This window comes from Mustela putorius, unplaced genomic scaffold (genome assembly GCF_011764305.1).
Source record: "Mustela putorius furo isolate JIRA1106 unplaced genomic scaffold, ASM1176430v1.1 tig00000129_pilon_pilon_pilon, whole genome shotgun sequence".
Classification (NCBI taxonomy): domain Eukaryota; kingdom Metazoa; phylum Chordata; class Mammalia; order Carnivora; family Mustelidae; genus Mustela; species Mustela putorius.
In genome coordinates this window covers 39,854,355-39,872,665 of record NW_025421290.1, presented here as the reverse complement: position 1 = coordinate 39,872,665, position 18,311 = coordinate 39,854,355, and the positions used below count along the sequence as shown (strand labels likewise).

At 41.2% G+C, this 18,311-nt stretch overlaps 1 protein-coding gene across 9 annotated transcripts in view; it reads right to left on the bottom strand.

Moving 5' to 3' along the window:
• NUMB (NUMB endocytic adaptor protein) overlaps positions 1–18,311 on the bottom strand; it is a 188,481-nt gene that overhangs the window by 3,957 nt on the left and 166,213 nt on the right. For 8 of the 9 annotated variants that reach the window (XM_045072678.1, XM_013057483.1, XM_045072677.1 and 5 more), the window contains 5 exons: positions 14,236–14,310; positions 12,213–12,353; positions 6,807–7,011; positions 4,276–4,569; positions 2,157–2,306 (listed from right to left, as the gene is read on the bottom strand). In XM_045072678.1, the coding sequence (XP_044928613.1) occupies positions 2,157–2,306; positions 4,276–4,569; positions 6,807–7,011; positions 12,213–12,353; positions 14,236–14,310 (865 nt within the window). The remainder of the gene's footprint in view (positions 1–2,156; positions 2,307–4,275; positions 4,570–6,806; positions 7,012–12,212; positions 12,354–14,235; positions 14,311–18,311) is intronic. The other variant, XM_045072688.1, reaches the window with a different exon arrangement.

Below are 18,311 nucleotides of genomic sequence, written 5' to 3'. Positions count from 1 at the left end.
AATTCTCTACAGAATTAATCTCATCTCTCTTTTTTGAAGATTTTCCCCCTCAGTAATGTTCATAATTTCTCAAAGTACTATTATTCTTTTTTTTTGTGTGTGTGTATGACAGCAATTATTTATTGAATATAATAATTTTCAAAGTACTATTATTCTTTCCTCTCTCTTTATTAAAATCTCTTAACCTTTGCTCCTTTACTCCAGATATCTTTTCCAAGAGTGTCTGTTCCTTAACCCAGCTATCGTATTTAGTACAGAGCAGACAAGCAGGCACTGTTCCCTGCTCTTTGCTTTTAATCACTTCCTCTTTAAGACCAGGCAACCATGCTTACAGCACTGGTACTATTTACCCCAGGGCTTGTCTGAAAGACTAGCTCATCCATACATAGACCGGTAGTTTCTGAAAGGGAAAGGACATAGACCGGTAGTTTCTGAAAGGGAAAGGACTATGTTCTATTCAGTTCTGTATATCCCACTGTAAACAGGCACAGAGGCAGCAGAATGTAACAGGTAGGATATTCAGAGACCTTGGTTTGAATCCTGGCTTTGCAATCTGGGCAATTTACACAATCTCTCTGAGCCTCATTTTCCTTATCTGTAATGCTTACCTCAAAGGGTTGTTGTGGAGATTAAATGAGGTGAGAAAATGCATGAGTCCTTACCAAGATGTGGCAGCCACAGTGCTAATAAGCGCTCAACAAATTGTGCCTACTATAGGTATTATAAATATTTGTTATATGAAATGAAAAGCCATTTGGTGTGCATGACTATAATGAACTTTTTTCTTTCTTTTTGTTATTAAAAAGAGACTCTGAAGGAAAGCATGTAGTAGCTTCCTCTGGTAGGAACAGGGTACTGTCTCCAACAGCAAAACTTCTGGGGGCACCTGGGTGGCTCTGTGGGTTAAAGCCTCTGCCTTCAGCAGAGGGTCATGGTCTCAGGGTCCTGGGATCGAGGCCTGCGTAGGGTTCTCTGCTCAGCAGGGAGCCTGCTTCTCCCTCTCTCTCTTTGCCTGCCTCTCTGCCTACTTGTGATCTGTCAAATAAATAAATGAAATCTTAAAACAAACAAACAAACAAAAAAAACTTCTGAGCTCTTTCTCAAAAGAAATAAAGAAATGGTGATTATAAGAGCTCAAATTCTAAAAGTCTGTAATTTAAATTATATATAGACTCTCTGTGGACTTCAGAGTCAAAACCAGCTATTAACTCGGCATCTATGAAAACAACTTTTAGTAACTCTTCAATGCCTTTACAAAGGCAAATTTTAGGATACTTGTTATAGAAGATGAACTAAAGAGCCAGAAGAAGTGCCTTTTTCTTTAACAGCCTCTTGTGACAGGAGGAAGATGAGGTTAGTCCAGGGCTTCTCAGCCTTGGCACCACTGACCATTTGGGCCAGATGACTGATTCCTTGTCACGAGGGCAGCTATCGGGCGCACTGAAGGATGTTTAGTACCATCCTCAGCCTCTGTGCAGATGACAGTAGCAACCGCCCCTTCCAGGCTGTCACACCCCAAAATGTCCCCAGTGAATGCCAAATCTTCCCTGAAGGGAGTAAGTTCGCCCCAGGTTGAGAACTACTCTGCTAAGAACACATTCGCTGTGCGGCACCTGAGTGGCTCAGTTGGTTAAGCGTCTGCCTTCTGCTCGGCTCAAGATCCTGGGGTTCTGGGACTGAGTCCCGCATCAGGCTTCTTGCTCAGCAGGGAGCCTGCTTCTCCATCTGCTGCCACTCCCCCTGCTTGTGCTCTCTGACAAATAAATAAAATCTTAAAAAAATTTTTTTGAAAAAAAGGTATACACTGGAACCAACTCTGATGACTGCTGCTTCTAGAGCTAGCTGGAAACTCTCTTAATGGTTAAGTGGCAAATAAAGCAGGGTGTGGGGGACTACAAAAGCTCGTAACAGAAGGGGATCAAAGATGATAGGTACATGCAGAATGATGAATGCAGACATTTTAGAAAACAGGACTGGGACAGAGAACAAAGACATTGTGGAACAGGGAAATTAAGGCATCTGAGCCATCATCAGACAGGGAAATTAATGGGTCTGACCAGCTCTTGGGAAGCTCAGGGTGCCAACCAACAGTCAGTGAGCTGTGCCATAGAAGTACAAGCTTCAAGGAGAAATGAGCGGGCCAAGAGGGTACCAACCTTGAAAGGCAGGAGACTGCGGTGCTATCCCGGTCCCTGGTTTGGTCATTGGGGCAGATGAGAAGGGATCCTCGGAGGGTGTGCTGAAGGCATTGGTGATCTGTGAGCACAGGGAGCTGATACTCTCTGCCTCTCCTTCTACTTCTGGCACTGCAAGGCAAACAAAAAATGGCTCCAGACAGGAAAACTGAATAATTCTAAAATAAAACAGTATGATACTAGGTGGCATTTTTATAACGCATCCCTTATTTGTGAAAGAAAAATCTCAACTGTCAAGTGGGACTATAAAAACAGCTTTAAAAAGTGATGACAAGGGGCGCCTGGGTGGCTCAGTGGGTTAAAGCCTCTGCCTTCGGCTCGGGTCATGGTCTCAGGGTCGGGGAATCGAGTTCCGCATCGGGCTCTCTGCTCTCTGCTTGGCGGGGAGCCTGCTTCCCCCGCTTCTCTGCCTGCCTCTCTGCCTACTTGTGATCTTTGTCTGTCAAATAAATAAATAAAATCTTCAAAAAATGTGATCTGAAATGTCAACCATTCATGTACTAAGGACTACCCCCCTCCCTGCCAATCCCCAGACTTCTTTATATCCTTTCCCGTGTGAAACTACTTAGAACTTGGTGTTCTCTTTTTCTGCCGGTTAGATCTTTCTGGAAGACACCTCTAACCTGTTTGTCTCCCAACTAGTTCCCAAAGTCTGGGTATAGTTCTGGAGCCACTTAGAAACTTTATCAGGAAATGGGTTAAAGTCAGGGGCAGCAGTGCAGCTCTTTTTCTCTTTAAGAAGCTACGACCATGTCATCACACTTTTCTCCAAAGTTGCAAGTATAAGGGCACCTGGCTGGCTCAGTCGGTTAAATGTCCAACTCTTGGTTTCAGCTCATGATCTCAGGGATGTGAGACTGAGCCCTGCATCAGGCTCCATGCTGGGCATGGAACCTGCTTAAGATTCTCTCTCTCCTTCTCTCTTTAACCCCTTCTCCCACCTCCCCACTCCCTGCTCTAAAAACAAAAACAAAAAACACCAAAGTAGCAAGTATATGAGCTGTGATAACATGAAAAAGCAAACTGGGGTCCAGGACTCCAGAGGCTTTGTTCTTAATAATGACTCTGGGATACTTCTGCATCACTGGGGAAGCTGATAGTATGTGAACCTTTCTTTCACTCAGCTATGAAAAAGAAGAATGCTTTTTGTTTCCCATCTGCTCCAGAGGAGAACTGAAGACGAGGTCCTGAAAGCATCTGGAGTTTCTGTGTTTACAGAAGCTGAGAGCTGGAAAGACCCTCAGTAATCATCTAGTCCAACTGCTGGGTAGGTCTAGTTTTAACAGTCAAAAAACTGAACTCTCTGAACTTCTACATATCACCAGCGGGAGTGTCCCAGGGAAACACACCTTCCTTATGTCCTGTTATGGCACTGGCTCAACATGTCTCAGAGCAAAGTTAGAAAGAGCCCAAAAAAGCACTGACCAGATCTGACACTTTAGCTCCGGATCTTATGATGAGGATAGAGCTACCAGGGCTGGCTCAGCTGTACAGGGGCCACACAAAGGCCTGTGTGGCAGTTCTGAAAGGTAATGGATATGTGTGAGCAAGCCCACTGTCTCTGATGAACAACAGATTTTCGATTTAAACAGGAAACCCGTTTAGAGTTTCTTCTGTATGGAGCCAATGAGCCACAAAGACAATGAGCACTTATCCATTTCTCCTGGTACATCTGACAGTAATACCATTTGAAGAGATGTGTTTCCAAAGCCTTTTAAATTAACTCTCTGTTGGGTCCCAAATGGTAGAATAAGAACGGAAACTCGAGACCCTTGATGTTTGGAAGTAGGCTGGCTGAGAGGCAGTGTGCTTCCACCAGGACAAACTGCAAGCCTTGCAGCTCGGTCCACGAACTCCCATCATGGCTCTGTCACCTATTTGTTGAAGAGAAATGAACAATTCATGTTCCCCTGCATGAACCTTAGTAGTCTCCTAGGGGTAACGACACAAGATACATATAACCAGCAACCAGCCTCAGAGTGAGAGGGGTGGCTAGCCCGACAGGATTAGTGTCTCCGCCGGAAGTGATGAGAACGCTTCTGTGCTGGAGCACCCGTGAGTCAGGCAGATGCTGCATTACCTGCATTTTTTATGGGGAAATCAGTCTTCCTCTGCATAGTGGAAGGCAACTCGTTGATGCGCAGGGAGAGCTGGCGTTTAAAGGGTGACATCTTCTGGCTAAGAGCAGGAAATCCTCGGAAAGAGCCTTGGCGAGCAAGTTGTTCAATGGGTGCGTGCCGGCGCGGGATGGCATGAGGATTGTTAGTCTCCAGGGAGGCTGTGGCATCTGAAGTGGGAGAGGCGGGAGAGGACGGGGACGGGGCAGCATTGCCAGGGGCCACTGACGAGCCAGCAACTGTCTTATCTGTTTCAGCTCAAGAAAGTCAAGAGAAAGAGGACCTTAGCAGTCTTCCAATAATTCCAGCTTATACAGTGGAGGAACTCCAAACCCTCCTAGGTCCTTTTACCCAACTCCTTCCCAATGTGTCTCTTAAAGGACAGGTTAAAAGCAGCGCTCAGATCTCCTACAGCTCAGACAAATAAAAGGTTTAATATCCTACTACACGTCATGGCATACCTACTAAGACACAAATATTAGATCTTTGATTCTCATGCAGGGATTCATAACTTAAGACTTGAAGACTGGGGCACCTGGGTGGCTCAGTGGGTTAAGGCCTCTGCCTTCGGCTCAGGTCATGATCCCAGGGTCCTGGGATCGAGCCCCACGTAGGGCTCTCTGCTCATTGGGGAGCCTGCTTCCTCCTCTCTCTCTGCCTGCCTCTCTGCCTACTTATGATCTCTGTCAAATAAATAAACAAAACCTTAAAAAAAAAACAAAAAAGACTTGAAGACTGACCAAGATTTAAAACAAAACAAAACAAAACAACCTAACACCTGTGAACTCCTATGTGAGGTCCTTTAAAGAATGATGATTCATAGTTTTCAATGCTTGTTCACTTGCTTTTTGGGGGAGAGAGGACGCTGGGAGTGCCAGGGACAGAAAGGTCCAAGCAAGTGTTACTTAGATTAGATATTAAAGAATGTCATAAAGCAGTCTTTTTAAAATCATAAATAATGTGCATCTGTGGCTCATCAGAATAAAAGCATACAGGAGTAAAATTTTAAACTGGATTACACCTAAATACATAACCATCTCTACGTGAGCACCAGCTGAGTCCCATTCTGGTGGTGGTAAATCTCTGTCCGCCTCTGCCCGTAATCCTCTAGATGCTACGACTCAACCACTTCAGCAGGTGCTACGTGTACTGAGGAGGAGTATTTGGTGTTATTAAAGAATATGCTCCCAGTCTGAAAAACCACTGAAGCCCACTAAATAATAACTATACATACTAAATTTTCTGTTAAGAATAGCATGGTGTTTTTTATTCTTTGGTATCTGGTGCAAATGTAATGTTTATAAGACATTTTTAAAAATCATAATCAAGAATTTCAAATAAAATATATATATATTTTCTGGCTTAAGAATTAGAGTTGTTTGAGTCAGTAGTAGACTAATGATATTCTCTAAAATGGCTGGTTTAGAACTAAAAGGATAGAGTAAAAAATGAGCAAGTTTATATTAATGTAATATTTAAACTGAATGGTTTAATTCCAAAACATTCCTCGTCGGTTTCAACTCTAGCTGTACACAAGAATGCGCAGCATTTTTCCTAAGCCCTATCATTTAGTTCTACAATACACTCAAACCCGACTTTGGACAACAGACTCCTGAATAACTTGCACAGGCATTTCTGCTATGCTGCCATGTGTACCTGAAAAAAATTCACCAACTCTGCAAAAATCACACACTAAAGTTAACAGAGGCTTTCGGAAGAAGATAAGTTAGCTTCTCAAAATCTATGGACTTTTTTCACTAAAGTTCTAAAACATGGCTATCATCTAATACGAAATGCACGGCTGTGAACTCTCTGCCCGCCCTGCACCCAGCATCACCATCGGCAGGCCTCTTGCAGCCTGAACCTGGAAACTGCACTTCCTCCTTCAAGATGTAGGTCGTTGGTAGCATTTGCTTCTCAGAGAGATCAGATGCATCAGAATAAGAAGTCTGTTCTAGGATGTGGATTTCCCCAATTTTGTTTTTAAACAGCGGGGGTAACAGAAGGTTTAAAAAACTTTTTTAGAGTTATAGTACTGATAACTACAAATTAGCCTGAACCACAAATAAGTCTGTTTGTACACAAGGCAAAATGTTAGGGACTCCAGCTTAAAATTATAATTTAATATATAATTTAATGTATCACTGTGGCAAATTAAATGAATAATCATCCTAAGTAATGCTTATGATACTTCATTGTAGTGGGCACTGTGCTTCTGTGAGCAGCCCCTGAGACCTCCTTATCGGCCAGGTTCCCTCAATGTAGCTTCTTCAAATGTCCTCTCAGCCTCCTCCCCAGCTTCCGGTAATGGAAACAGTAAACACCTCAGAAGCCACAAAACAAGCCACTCTAATGGAAAGGCCTTTGTTTTCAGCTTTGTTCTGAAGGTTTTCATATATTACTAAGAGTTCTCGCTGACTGTGAGAAAGCTTACCCTTGCGAGCTTCCAAATGTTAACTTGTATAAATGCAAATTGTAGCAGAACTGGCTGTACCTTTCTTGGCGTCTTGGATTTGTTTCATAATCTCCTCTCTTTCTGCTTGTTCGGTGGCTGTTGTAACGCGGAATGATCCTTCTCTTGTAAAAGTGGTCCGACTGGCATCAAAAGTAGCAGTCACTCCACATTCCTTCTCCCGCTTCTGCTTCCGTTCTAAACAGGCCGCGAAAGCACAGCCTACTGCATGACTCAATCTTTCACCCTGTACGTAACAGAAGGTTTAAAAAACTTTTTTAGAGTTACAGTACCAACAACTACAAATTAGCCTGGACCACAAATAAGTCTACTTTTCACACATGGCAAAATATTGGAAACTCCAGCTTATTAACATACCAATATGGCAAATTAAATGAATAAATCATCTCAGGTCATGTTTATGATACTTTACTGTGGTGGGCACTGTGCTTTTGTGTGTTGCCCCAGGGCTCCTTATCAGTCAGGCCCCCTCTGTCACTCATGTTAGCTCTGGCCATCAGCTTAGGAGACACTACTTAAGGTCTAAAGCCCTAAGTCCTGACACAAATCCTGCATTTGCCATTTAGGGGAACAGTGGTAATAGGTACCAAGCATTTCTAAGAAACTACTGGAAAGGCAGGGTAAGTTTCAGGAGGCTAAACAGACTGTCAACAGGATGGAAACTTAAAACTCTGGCTAACTAAATACAACTCCAGAGATGACTCAGGAATTATGAAAAGGAAAGCTTAGCTTTCTCAGTTTTCCCTTTCCAAATGCTCCCTCCCTAAGCACCCTTCCCCATTCTAGGCCCTCATCACTTGGATGCTTTCCCCCTTACCTTCCCTATCTTCCAGCTCTCTCTTACCTCAACTCTCCCTCCCACCCACACACAGGCAGAAGTTAAAGGAGGATTTCGTCCACACTCCCTACTTATAAAGGAATTAAATAAATAAAATTGATTTGTTTGTGTGTGGGAAGAGAGGAGAGCTTATACAAACTAAATATTGTTTTAAAGATAAACTGGATAACCTAGAGTAAATTTAATAAATGCAATGGATTATTTTTATCAGGGTTATCTGTATTTTAAACCACATATCTAATTGTGGAATAAAAAAATAGAGATGATACAGTAACTGCTGGTATCACTAACAGTGAAAAAAGGTATTTGAGAACAGGGAACCCTCTGTGGAATTTTCAAAATCACACAGTATAGGCAGCTTCTCCTACATTTGGTTCTGAGCAACTTCCTGCATTTTATATGCCAGTATCAGATACAACACTTTTACAAGTCATGTATGAAATGCCTTTTGTCACACGATTATAAACTGTAAGAGTTCACTTAACTGCCGACTAAGAACTGACAGTTACTTTTTATTCATCCACATGAGTTTCCATCTAACTTCTTAGGGGGATGATATATATATATTTTTAAATTTTTTATATTTTTATCCCCAGGGGTACAGATCTGTGAATCGCCAGGTTTACACACTTCACAGCACTCACCAAAGCACATACCCTCCCCAACGTCCATAACCCCACCCCTCTTCTCCCAACACCACCCCCCCCCCAGCAACCCTCAGTTTGTTTGTGAGATTAAGAGTCACTTATGGTTTGTCTCCCTCCCAATCCCATCTTGTTTCATTTATTCTTCTCCTACCCACTTAAGCCCTAGGGGGATGATATTAAGAGTACAGCACTGAAGCATGAAATAGGAGAGCGCACCGAAAAAATTCCAGAACCTGTCTGCATCTGAACAGCTCTATTTTAAGAATAGAGCTACAGGGGCGCCTGGGTGGCTCAGTGGGTTAAAGCCTCTGCCTTTGGCTCAGGTCATGATCCCAGAGTCCTGGGATCGAGCCCCACATCGGGCTCTCTGCTCAGCAGGGAGCCTGCTTCCTCCTCTCTCTCTGCCTGCTTCTCTGCCTGCTTGTGATCTTTGTCTGTCAAATAAATAAATAAAATCTTAAAAAAAAAAAAAAAAAAAATAGAGCTACAGCCCAAAGCTTATTTCTCCTAGGCCTAGGACAGAAGTTCTTGAACAGAGACCCTCTCCAAGCCCCTCCATCTGTGATCCACTGAATTTTGAAAAACTCTGAAGGTGGGGCCTAACAAACTATTCTTTTGAAGATATTATTTATTTGTCAGAGAGAGAGAGAGACAGAGAGCAAGCACACACACAAGCAGGGCGAGTGGCAGGGCAGAGAGAGAAGCAGGCTCCCAGTTGAGCAAGGAGCCCAGTGTGGGATTCAATCCCAGGGCCCTGGGATCATGACCCGAGCTGAAGGCAGATGCATAACCGACTGAACCACCAGGCACCCAGACATCCCAGCTAACAGACTGTTTTGTTTTGTTTAAGATTTTATTTATTTATTTGGCAGACAGAGATCACAAGTAGGCAGAGGCAGGCAGAGAGAGACACGAGGAAGCAGGCTCCCCGCTGAGCAGGGAGCCCAATGCGGGGCTCGATCCCAGGATCCTGGGATCATGACCTGAGCCAAAGGCAGAGGCTTTAACCCACTGAGCCACCCAGGCGCTGTTTTAACAAGCCCTCCAGGTGATCCTGATACAGGATAACCACCGGCCAAGGGAGATTCAAACAGCCTGAAGGACCAGGATTGGACAATAAAACTGGTTGTTTTTGTTTTTTGTTTATTTTATTTTATTTTTTTAAGATTTTATTTATTAGACAGAGATCACAAGCAGGCAGAGAGCAAGCAGAGACAAAGAGGGAGAAACAGACTCCCTGTTGAGCAGAGAGCCCGATGCGGGGCTCGATTCCAGGACCCTGAGATCATGACCCGAGCTGAAGGCAGAGGCTTTTAACCCACTGAGCCACCCAGGCGCCCTGAAAACACTGTTTTAACAAGCCCTCCAGGTGATCCTGATACAGGATAACCACCGGCCAAGGAGATTCAAACAGCCTGAAGGACCAGGATTTGATGATAAAAGTGTTTTAATTAATGTAAGGGAACTCTTTGGATTTTATGTAGTAATAGCAAAATACATTGCTATGTGACTTACTGAAGTCACAGAAGAAAAAAGGGTAGTTTATTTCAACTCATTCTCAAAACACTGTGTCAAACAAAGGAGGAACATCTGACAATCTTAGCCACCACTTTTAGGGCAGTGACCCTGTGAAAAACTCTATACTAAAAGTACTTTTATTAACTTAGTCTTCACAACTGTTATCTCCATTTTATGAAAGTGGAAAGTAAAGCTTAAAGAATGTTAAATGACTTGCCACAAATCCCACAGTTACTAAGAACCAGAACTAGACCTGAAACCCAGATCTGAGTCAGAGCCTGGACTCTTAATAGTTTATATCACTGTCTCCAAGAGCTTTTTCTTTTTCTTTTTTTTTTTTAAATTTTATTTACTTGAGAGAGAGAGAGAGAGAGCGAGAGCGTTCACACGCAAGCAAGCCGCATGAGCAGGGGAAAGGGCAGTAAGAGAGAGAAGCAGACTCCTGGGCGAGCAGGAAGCCTGATGCAGGGCTCCAACACAGGACCCTGAGATCATGACTTGAGCTGAATATCAGATGCTTAATCAACTGAGTCAATCAGGTGGCCCTCTCCAAGAGCTTTGAAAAACATTTTGGAGGGGTGCATTGGGCTCTCTGCTCAGCAGGGAGCCTGCTTCCCTGCCCCCGTCCCTTGCCTGTTTGTGATCTCTCTCTCTGTCAAATAAATAAATAAATAAAAGAAAAACATCTCGGTGAATTTTACAGTATGGCCACTGCTTTCCTTTCAGATAAACCCTGGAAAGGATTTACTGAGCTGTATGCTTCAGGAATGGCTATACTGCCTTATTCTGTCTGGACTTTAAAAAACTCAGTAATTACAATGATAAACTCAATGCTCTACTCTAGTTAAGATCATCATTATCTAAGAGATTTGTCTTTTGTCAGACTTTTGGGTACTTTATGTGAAAGATGATAGGTTAATTCTTTTTTTTTTTTTTTTTTAAGATTTTATTTATTTGACAGAGAGAGTGAGAGGGCACAAGCAGGGGCAGCAGCAGCAGGAGAGGGAGAAGCAGGCTCCCCACTGAGTAGGGAAACCAATGCAGGGCTTGATCCCAGGACCTTCGGATCATGACCTGAGCCGAAGGCAGATGCTTAACCATCTGAACCACCCAGGCACCCCTAATTATTCTTTTTTTAAGAAGACTTTATTTATTTGAGGGGGAGGGCAACAGAAGGAGAGAGAGAGAGAGAAGCAGACTCTCCACTGAACAGGGAGCCCGACGATGGGCTATCATGACCTGAGGTGAAAGCAGATGCTTAACCAACTGAGCCACCTAGGCACCCTCAATTTCCCCCTATTTTTAATCAAAACTAAAAGTTTCTACTATGCAACAATTTCTGCAAAGTTCGCCACACCGTAATTTCAGTATATCCTTTTTTTTTTTAAATAATCTCTACCCAACATGGGGCTTGAACTCATGACCCTGAGATCAAGAGTCACATATGCTGCAAACTGAGCCAGCTAGGCACCCAAGTATTTCTCTTTTTTAATTAACTGAAAATATATCTCAACTCAGTTCATTCATTTTAGTAGAATTCCTCTGCGAACAAATTTATAAGCACCTTAATGCCAATGTCTTGTTTGTTTTTGTTTTGTTAGATTTTAAAAAATTTTTCGAGAGATGCCTGGGTGGCTCAGTCAGTTAAGTGTCTGCTTCAGCTCAGGCCATGATCCTGGAATCCTGGGATCGAATCTGGCATCAGGCTTCTTGCTCAGTGGGGAGTCTGCTTCTCCCTCTGCCTGCAGCTCCCCCTGCTTGTGCTGTCTCTCTCTGACAAAAGTAAATCAAACTATTAAAAAAAATTTGAGAGACAGAGAAAGTGAGGAGAGAGAATGGGGCGAGGGACGGAGGGAGAAGCAGACTTCCTACTGAGCAGGAAGCCCAAAGCGGGGCTCAATCTCAGGATTCTGGGATCATGACCTGAGCCGAAGGCAGATGTCGAACCGACTGAGCCACCTAGGCATCCCTAATGCCAATATCTTCTACCTAGATGTATTAGCAAACAAAAACATGTAAGAATCTTGAAAATAGTTCTTTTTTTTATTGTTAGCCAGAATATAGTACATCATTAGTTTTCGATGTAGTGTTCAACAATTCATTAGTTGCGTATAACACCCAGTGCTCATCACAACACATGCCCACCTTAATACCCATCACCCCAGTTCTAATAATTAAAAATTTCAAGTAAAGTTTAGCAGCCACCATCACCGAAGCACTTTTACTTTCCTTTAATGACCTTGGCTCTCAGCTAATCATCTTGCTCTGTGAGCTGAATGAAAACAGGCTCGTTTAGGCACTTCCAAGTGCTGTAAGAGCAAGTACTTATAAAAAAACGTAGTGGGAATTGCTTAGCTGAGCCATCCCAGAGTGAGTTTGGCTAGCCGAGGCTAGTCATGATGAAGTCTACACTGCTGAACTCACCGTGTCCTTGACAGCCATGAAGCAATGACAGATCCAGCGCCGAGTGGTGCCGTCACGGCATATGTAAGAGAATGCTCTATCAAAGTTCCTATCTGGGGCACAGAAAGAAACTTTTTCTATTGTCTGGTCAACTATGAGGTCCTGGAAAAAGGGAAACACAAAGAAACAGAGGATTTACCAGGTTATTCAAGGTTCTCAGAATAAACACGGATGGTCATTTCACAATGCAGAATCTCTAAAACTAAAGTATCAAAACTATGAAATAGTGCTCTGAGGCCAGCAGTCTGAATACTAAGAATTTGATGAAGAAGAGATCCCAAGAGGCACTCTGCCCAGATGCCTTTCTCACTTCATCTTTATGTTCTAAAACAGATGCTTGCTGATTTTAGTTTTATCACGTACATTGTATGTTCAATTTGATAATATATGTAAATCAATAAACTCCATCCAATTCCCATATAGTTTATATTAACTTAGTGATCATTTGATTTTGAGTATGACTTTGTATACTTGCTGAATGGCATTGTATCTACACAGTATAAACATTACACAAAATGTTTTTTAAAATCTTGAGGCTCTTCTTTGTGATACTCCCATAGCCCAGAATGCCTAGATGCTGAGGTGGGGCTACAAATGCTAAAACAAATGATTTTTTAAAAATGGCTTTTATAAAGCATCACTATGAGCATTTATGTTGCCCCACAAACTTGCCAGCCAATTTTTTAAAATTCTGCAACTCTGGTGGCTCATTATGGTTTTATTTTTCATAACCTTGATTATTATGAATTTCCTCTTTAGCAATGTAATTCTTCAAGTCTTTTGGATTGTCTGTCATTTTTCTTATTGACATGTACGAGTTCTTTATATATTCTAAATATGAGCCCTTTATAGATTGTACACACTGCAAAACTTCTTTTCCATTCATGATGGGTCCAAGGGTGAAAAACCACCAATTACTATTATCACTGAAGTGGAAAGAACCAAACTAATTAATGCCAGTGCTACACGTAGCCACCAGGGGGCAATATCACCTATGAACTGGTATAAAACAAAAACTGCCTCCATGTACAACACCTTTCATCCAAAACACTAAAGAAAACTATACAAGTTCTTAACAATACGCTAATTAAGATGATCATGGTTTCTAATAATAGTAATAATGTACATTTAAGACTATCACTTCTTCTGAACTTAAAAAGGGGGGGGCTCAGATGAAGGGCAAAAGAACTACTGCAACTGTATTAATAGTTATACCTAAAATGTATCAGGTAAGTTATCCATCAAAACTGCTCTTTAGCTGCCAGACTGTCTCCCTTTCAGTGACATGTGAAGTTTTTTGAAAAACTGCCTTCTTGTTAAAATTTCTCCAGACTTTAGGTCTCTTAGGAAATTTAAATTAATGATTAAATGTGCTTATATAAGACTTAATGTTCTCTAATGTTAGAGTCTATGTCTCCGTTCTTCTTCAGGCATGTAAGATCACTTTCTTTCAAATGCAAAATGCCATCTCTAATATAAGATATTGTGTAGATTCTAAGTAAGTGTTAACCAAATGAGCCATTTACTAGTCCTTAAGATTTTGCTTAAATTGGCTTTTTTAAGTTAAACAGTAGGTTAATCATTTCAAATATCACTTTCTAAGAATATAGTTCCCTCTATTAAGGAACAAGAAGAAATTTCAGATGTGGTCTTTTTTTAAAACTTTGGTAAAAGGTCCATTATATTTTACATCAAATTTGTGGGAGTAAACATTTTCTTCAAATGTATAAGAACAAAATCCTAACATTAAATGCAAATGTTTACTACACTAAACATGCTGTTACGTAGAGCAAAATGTTGTGAGAATTCTGTTTTTCATAAGGTTAAATGAATAACTGAATTTGTTTTCTGAACACTAGTATCTCCAAAGACTCTGGACAAAGTGGAAGGATACAGAGTGACTATAGCAGCTTAAAAGCATTATATTTGATCATTAGGGATTAAAAAAAATGGACAGTAACATTCACACTTATAAAATGTTTACCTTAGTTTTCTCATCCACAACTCTCAGTCCATCTGCTGATACCCACAGGACTGCCTTAACTGCTTTCTTTCCAGTCTTTTAAAGAGAAAGCAAAAAGGAAGGGTGGGGGGAGACACAGACATACGCAACATTAAAAAAAAAAGGTCATCTTTCATAGAAAACATTGACTTCTGCCTTCCAAAAGTCACAAGTACAGATGGAGTCCAAGTTCAGGAGGGGTGCCCAAAGCCAGATACTCAAACCAAACTGCAGAAACATTCAGGAAAAAACAAGCTAAAGCCATTATTTTAGAAACACAAAGCAAAACAATAAGATAAAATTAAGTAAAGGGGAAAGACAGGTGGACTCAAAACCAAGATATCACATTCCATAAAGGGCAAAGAATTCATAAGTAGATTCTTCACCCCTTTAAAAAGTCAACCAAGAAAACCAAGAGTCAGATAAATATTAAATACATAAGGAGTTACACCACAAGTAGCTTCTACAAACGTATTTACTGTAAAAAGTAATACACAGGTCTAAACTGAGATGCTGACCTATCCTTTGACTCATAATGTATACAGCAGAACCCGCGGTCATCTGAAATTTTCATGTTAAACACCCAAGAAGTCTTCATTATTCCTTTAACAATCTTTAAAGACCATTATTTCTTCCGTCAGGATTAACACAGAACTCATTTACTTTTTAATTTGATATTAAATGCATGGAGACATTTTGGGGACATAGAAGGATTAAAAAACTTTAAAAAATACTAATATTATTACATGAATTCTTACTGGCTGAGAAAAAACTTCTTTTGGCACGCAAGAATCATGTGAGAGTAAGATGTACGCTTTCTCCTGTGATGGAATGAAAATGGGAGAGTGGGACTTCGTAATAGTAATTTAACAGCTTCCTGTCTCTTCAACTGCTTTAAGGATACAAGCAAAATAAAACGAAAGCAAAATAAAGGCTAAGAATAGGTATCAGATTATAAAAAATATAAATCAAAAGGAATCTGGTAGTAAAACTGCAGCAGCAGCCTGTAGAAGGGACAGAAGGGGATAAAGAAGTATCTACCACTTTCCTCTGCATGTGTCCAAGCCCAGCATTCCTCCATATTTGTTTAAATGAACTGTGTACTCCCCTCCAGGCTCATCATCTCCACCATCACCAGGCATTTGATAAGAGCCTATTACATGCCAAGCAGTGAAAACTGTCCACTGAAAGGCAACACTTTCATAAACAAAAAATAAACAATACAGTAGTAAGTGTTATAGTAGAGCTGCAAACAATGTATGATGTCAGAAAGGAGGCATGGTCAAATCTAACTGTGGAATCAGGAAGGTTATTCAAAGGAGAAGATCAAAGTAAGTACTGAAATAATTTTTCTAGATGCCCAAGGTAGGAGTGGGGGGGTAGGGAAGTGACAGGTAGAGGATATGATAGGCAGCAGCAGCGGCAGCAGCATAGGACATGGAAGCAAGCAACGTGGCAAATCTGCACCCCATAATACTTCACTATGACTCGAGAGTAGGATGGGTGAATAAGGAGCAGTGGCAGATAAAGAGTAGGAAAGGCTAGTCACGGAGGCTATGTATGCTTACTGAAGAATTCTAAATTTTTTTGGCAATTAGGAGCTACTAAACGAATTTTTAAATGCATATCACTGTGGCAGCAGTGTAGATGGACTGGAAAAAGACTGACAGGAGGCAGAACGCCCACAATATGGTTTGAGATGATAGAAAATGAGGGTTAAGCTCTCTTCATTGAGAAAAGGATAGATATGAGAGAGTTTTAAATGGAAAACACAAGGGAGAAGTCAGAAAATACCTCTCCGATTCCTCTGGCTTGGGTAATTAGGTAAAGAAAGCACTACAACTAAGAGAACAGAAGAAATGCAAAAGTAGGTTTGAGGGGGGATGAATAAGAGTTCGGTTTTAGATAAGCAAAGTTTGGAATGCCTATGCAATATCCAGGCAGAGATGTGTAACAAGTAATTGGATACATAGATCCGAAGTTCAGCAGAGAATTCTCAGATGGAATTTTAGTTTTGGGAAACACCAATCATGGGAGTAGTAAGAAGACCAAGGGCAGGAGAGATTATCAACAAATAACAAAGAAGACGAGTCTTTGAAATATTAGAAAAGGAAAAACCAGGAAGACAGGAGAATGGAGAGACTAGGGTTATTGAAACTAAGGGAGAAGGGTTTCAAGAAGTAGTGGGGGTCCAAAATGTCAAATGTTTCAAAGCGATCAAGCAAGAAAAGATGTACAATGTGCTCACTGGATTGAACAATGAAGATGTGGTAGAGTGATAAAGCTTGTAATGGTTAATTTTATGTGTCAAATTGGCTAGGCTATGATTGCACAGGTTTTTGCTTATTTTTGTCAAACAGCAGTCCAGCTGTTGCTTTGAATATATTTTGTAGATGTGATTAACATTTACAATCAGTTGACTTTAGATCAAGGAGATTACCCATGATATCATGGGTGCGCTTTGTCCAATCTGTTGAAGACTTTAAGGGTTAAAAGCAGGTTTTCCTAAGAAGAAATTCTGCCTCAAGTCTCTGACATAGAAATTTTGCCTGAGCTTCTAGACTGCTGGCTGGCCTTACAGATTTCAGACTTGCCAGCCCCAATAATTGCATGAGCCAATTCTTAAGTCCCTCCCTCTCTCTATATGTATAGACAGATACCTAAATGTATACATATACATATGTGTGTATGTGTATACACACACACATACATGCATGCGCGCACAAAGAGAGAAACGGTGGTTCTGTTTCTCTGGAGATCCAGACTAATACAGAAGTGTAAGTCAGACTAGGATAAGTTGAAAACTAAAAGGCAAAAAGTGTCTGTAAATATTACTCTCTTTAAAAAAGCTTTCCTAAGCTTTTGGGCAGCAAAAGAAACCATCAACATAATGAAAGGGCAACCTACTGAATGGGAGAAGATATGTGCAAATGATATATCTGATAAGGGGTTAATATCCAAAATACATGAAAAGAATTTATACAACTCAACACGAAAAAAAACAAATAATCTGATTAGAAATGAGCTGAGGACTTGAAAAGACACTTTTCTAAAGAAGACGTACAGATGGCCAAAAGACATAAAAAGATGATCCACATCACTAATTATCAGGGAGATGCAAATCAAAACCACAATGAGATATCACCTTAGACCTGTCAAAATGGCTAGAATCAAAAAGACAAAAAGTAACAACTGTTGCAGAGGAGGTAGAGAAAAAGGAACGCTCATGCTCTGTTGGTGGGAATGTAAACTGGTGCAGCCACTGTGAAAAGTAGCACAGCAGTTCCTCAAAAAATTAAGAATAGGGCCGCCTGAGTGGCTCAGTGGGTTAAAGCCTGTGTTCGGCTCAGGTCATGATCCCAGGGTCCTGGGATCGAGCCCTTCATCGGGTTCTCTGCTCGGCAGGGAGCCTGCTTCCCTCCCACCCCTCTGCCTGCCTCTCTGCCTGCTAGTGATCTCTGTCTGTCAAATAAATAAATTAATTAATTTAAAAAAATTAAGAATAGAACTATTGTAAGATCCAGCAATTCCATACAGGGTATTTACCCAAAGAAAATGAAAACACTAATTTGAAAAGATACATGCACCCCCATGTTTATTACAGCATTATATGTAATAGCCATGACATGGAAGCAGCCCGTGTCCATCAACAGATGAATGGATAAAGAAGAGGTAAGATACACACACACAATGGAATGTTACTTTGCCACAAAAAACAAGGTCTTGTTATTTGTGACAACATGGATAGACCTACAGGGTATTCTGCTAAGTGAAATAAGTCAGATAAAGACAAATACTATATGATTTCCTTGTATGTGGAATTTCAAAAACAAAACAAATGGCAGAAACAGATCCATAAATACAGAAAACAAATGATGATCAACAGAGGGGAAGAGGAGGAGGGCCTGGACAAAACGGGTAAACAGAAGTGGGAGATACAGGCTTTGGTTATGGAATGAGTCACAGGATAAAAGGTGCAGCGCAGGGAATACAGTCAGTGGTACTGTAACAGCGCAGTAACAGACTGTAGCTGTGCCTGTGGTGAGTGCAGCTTAACG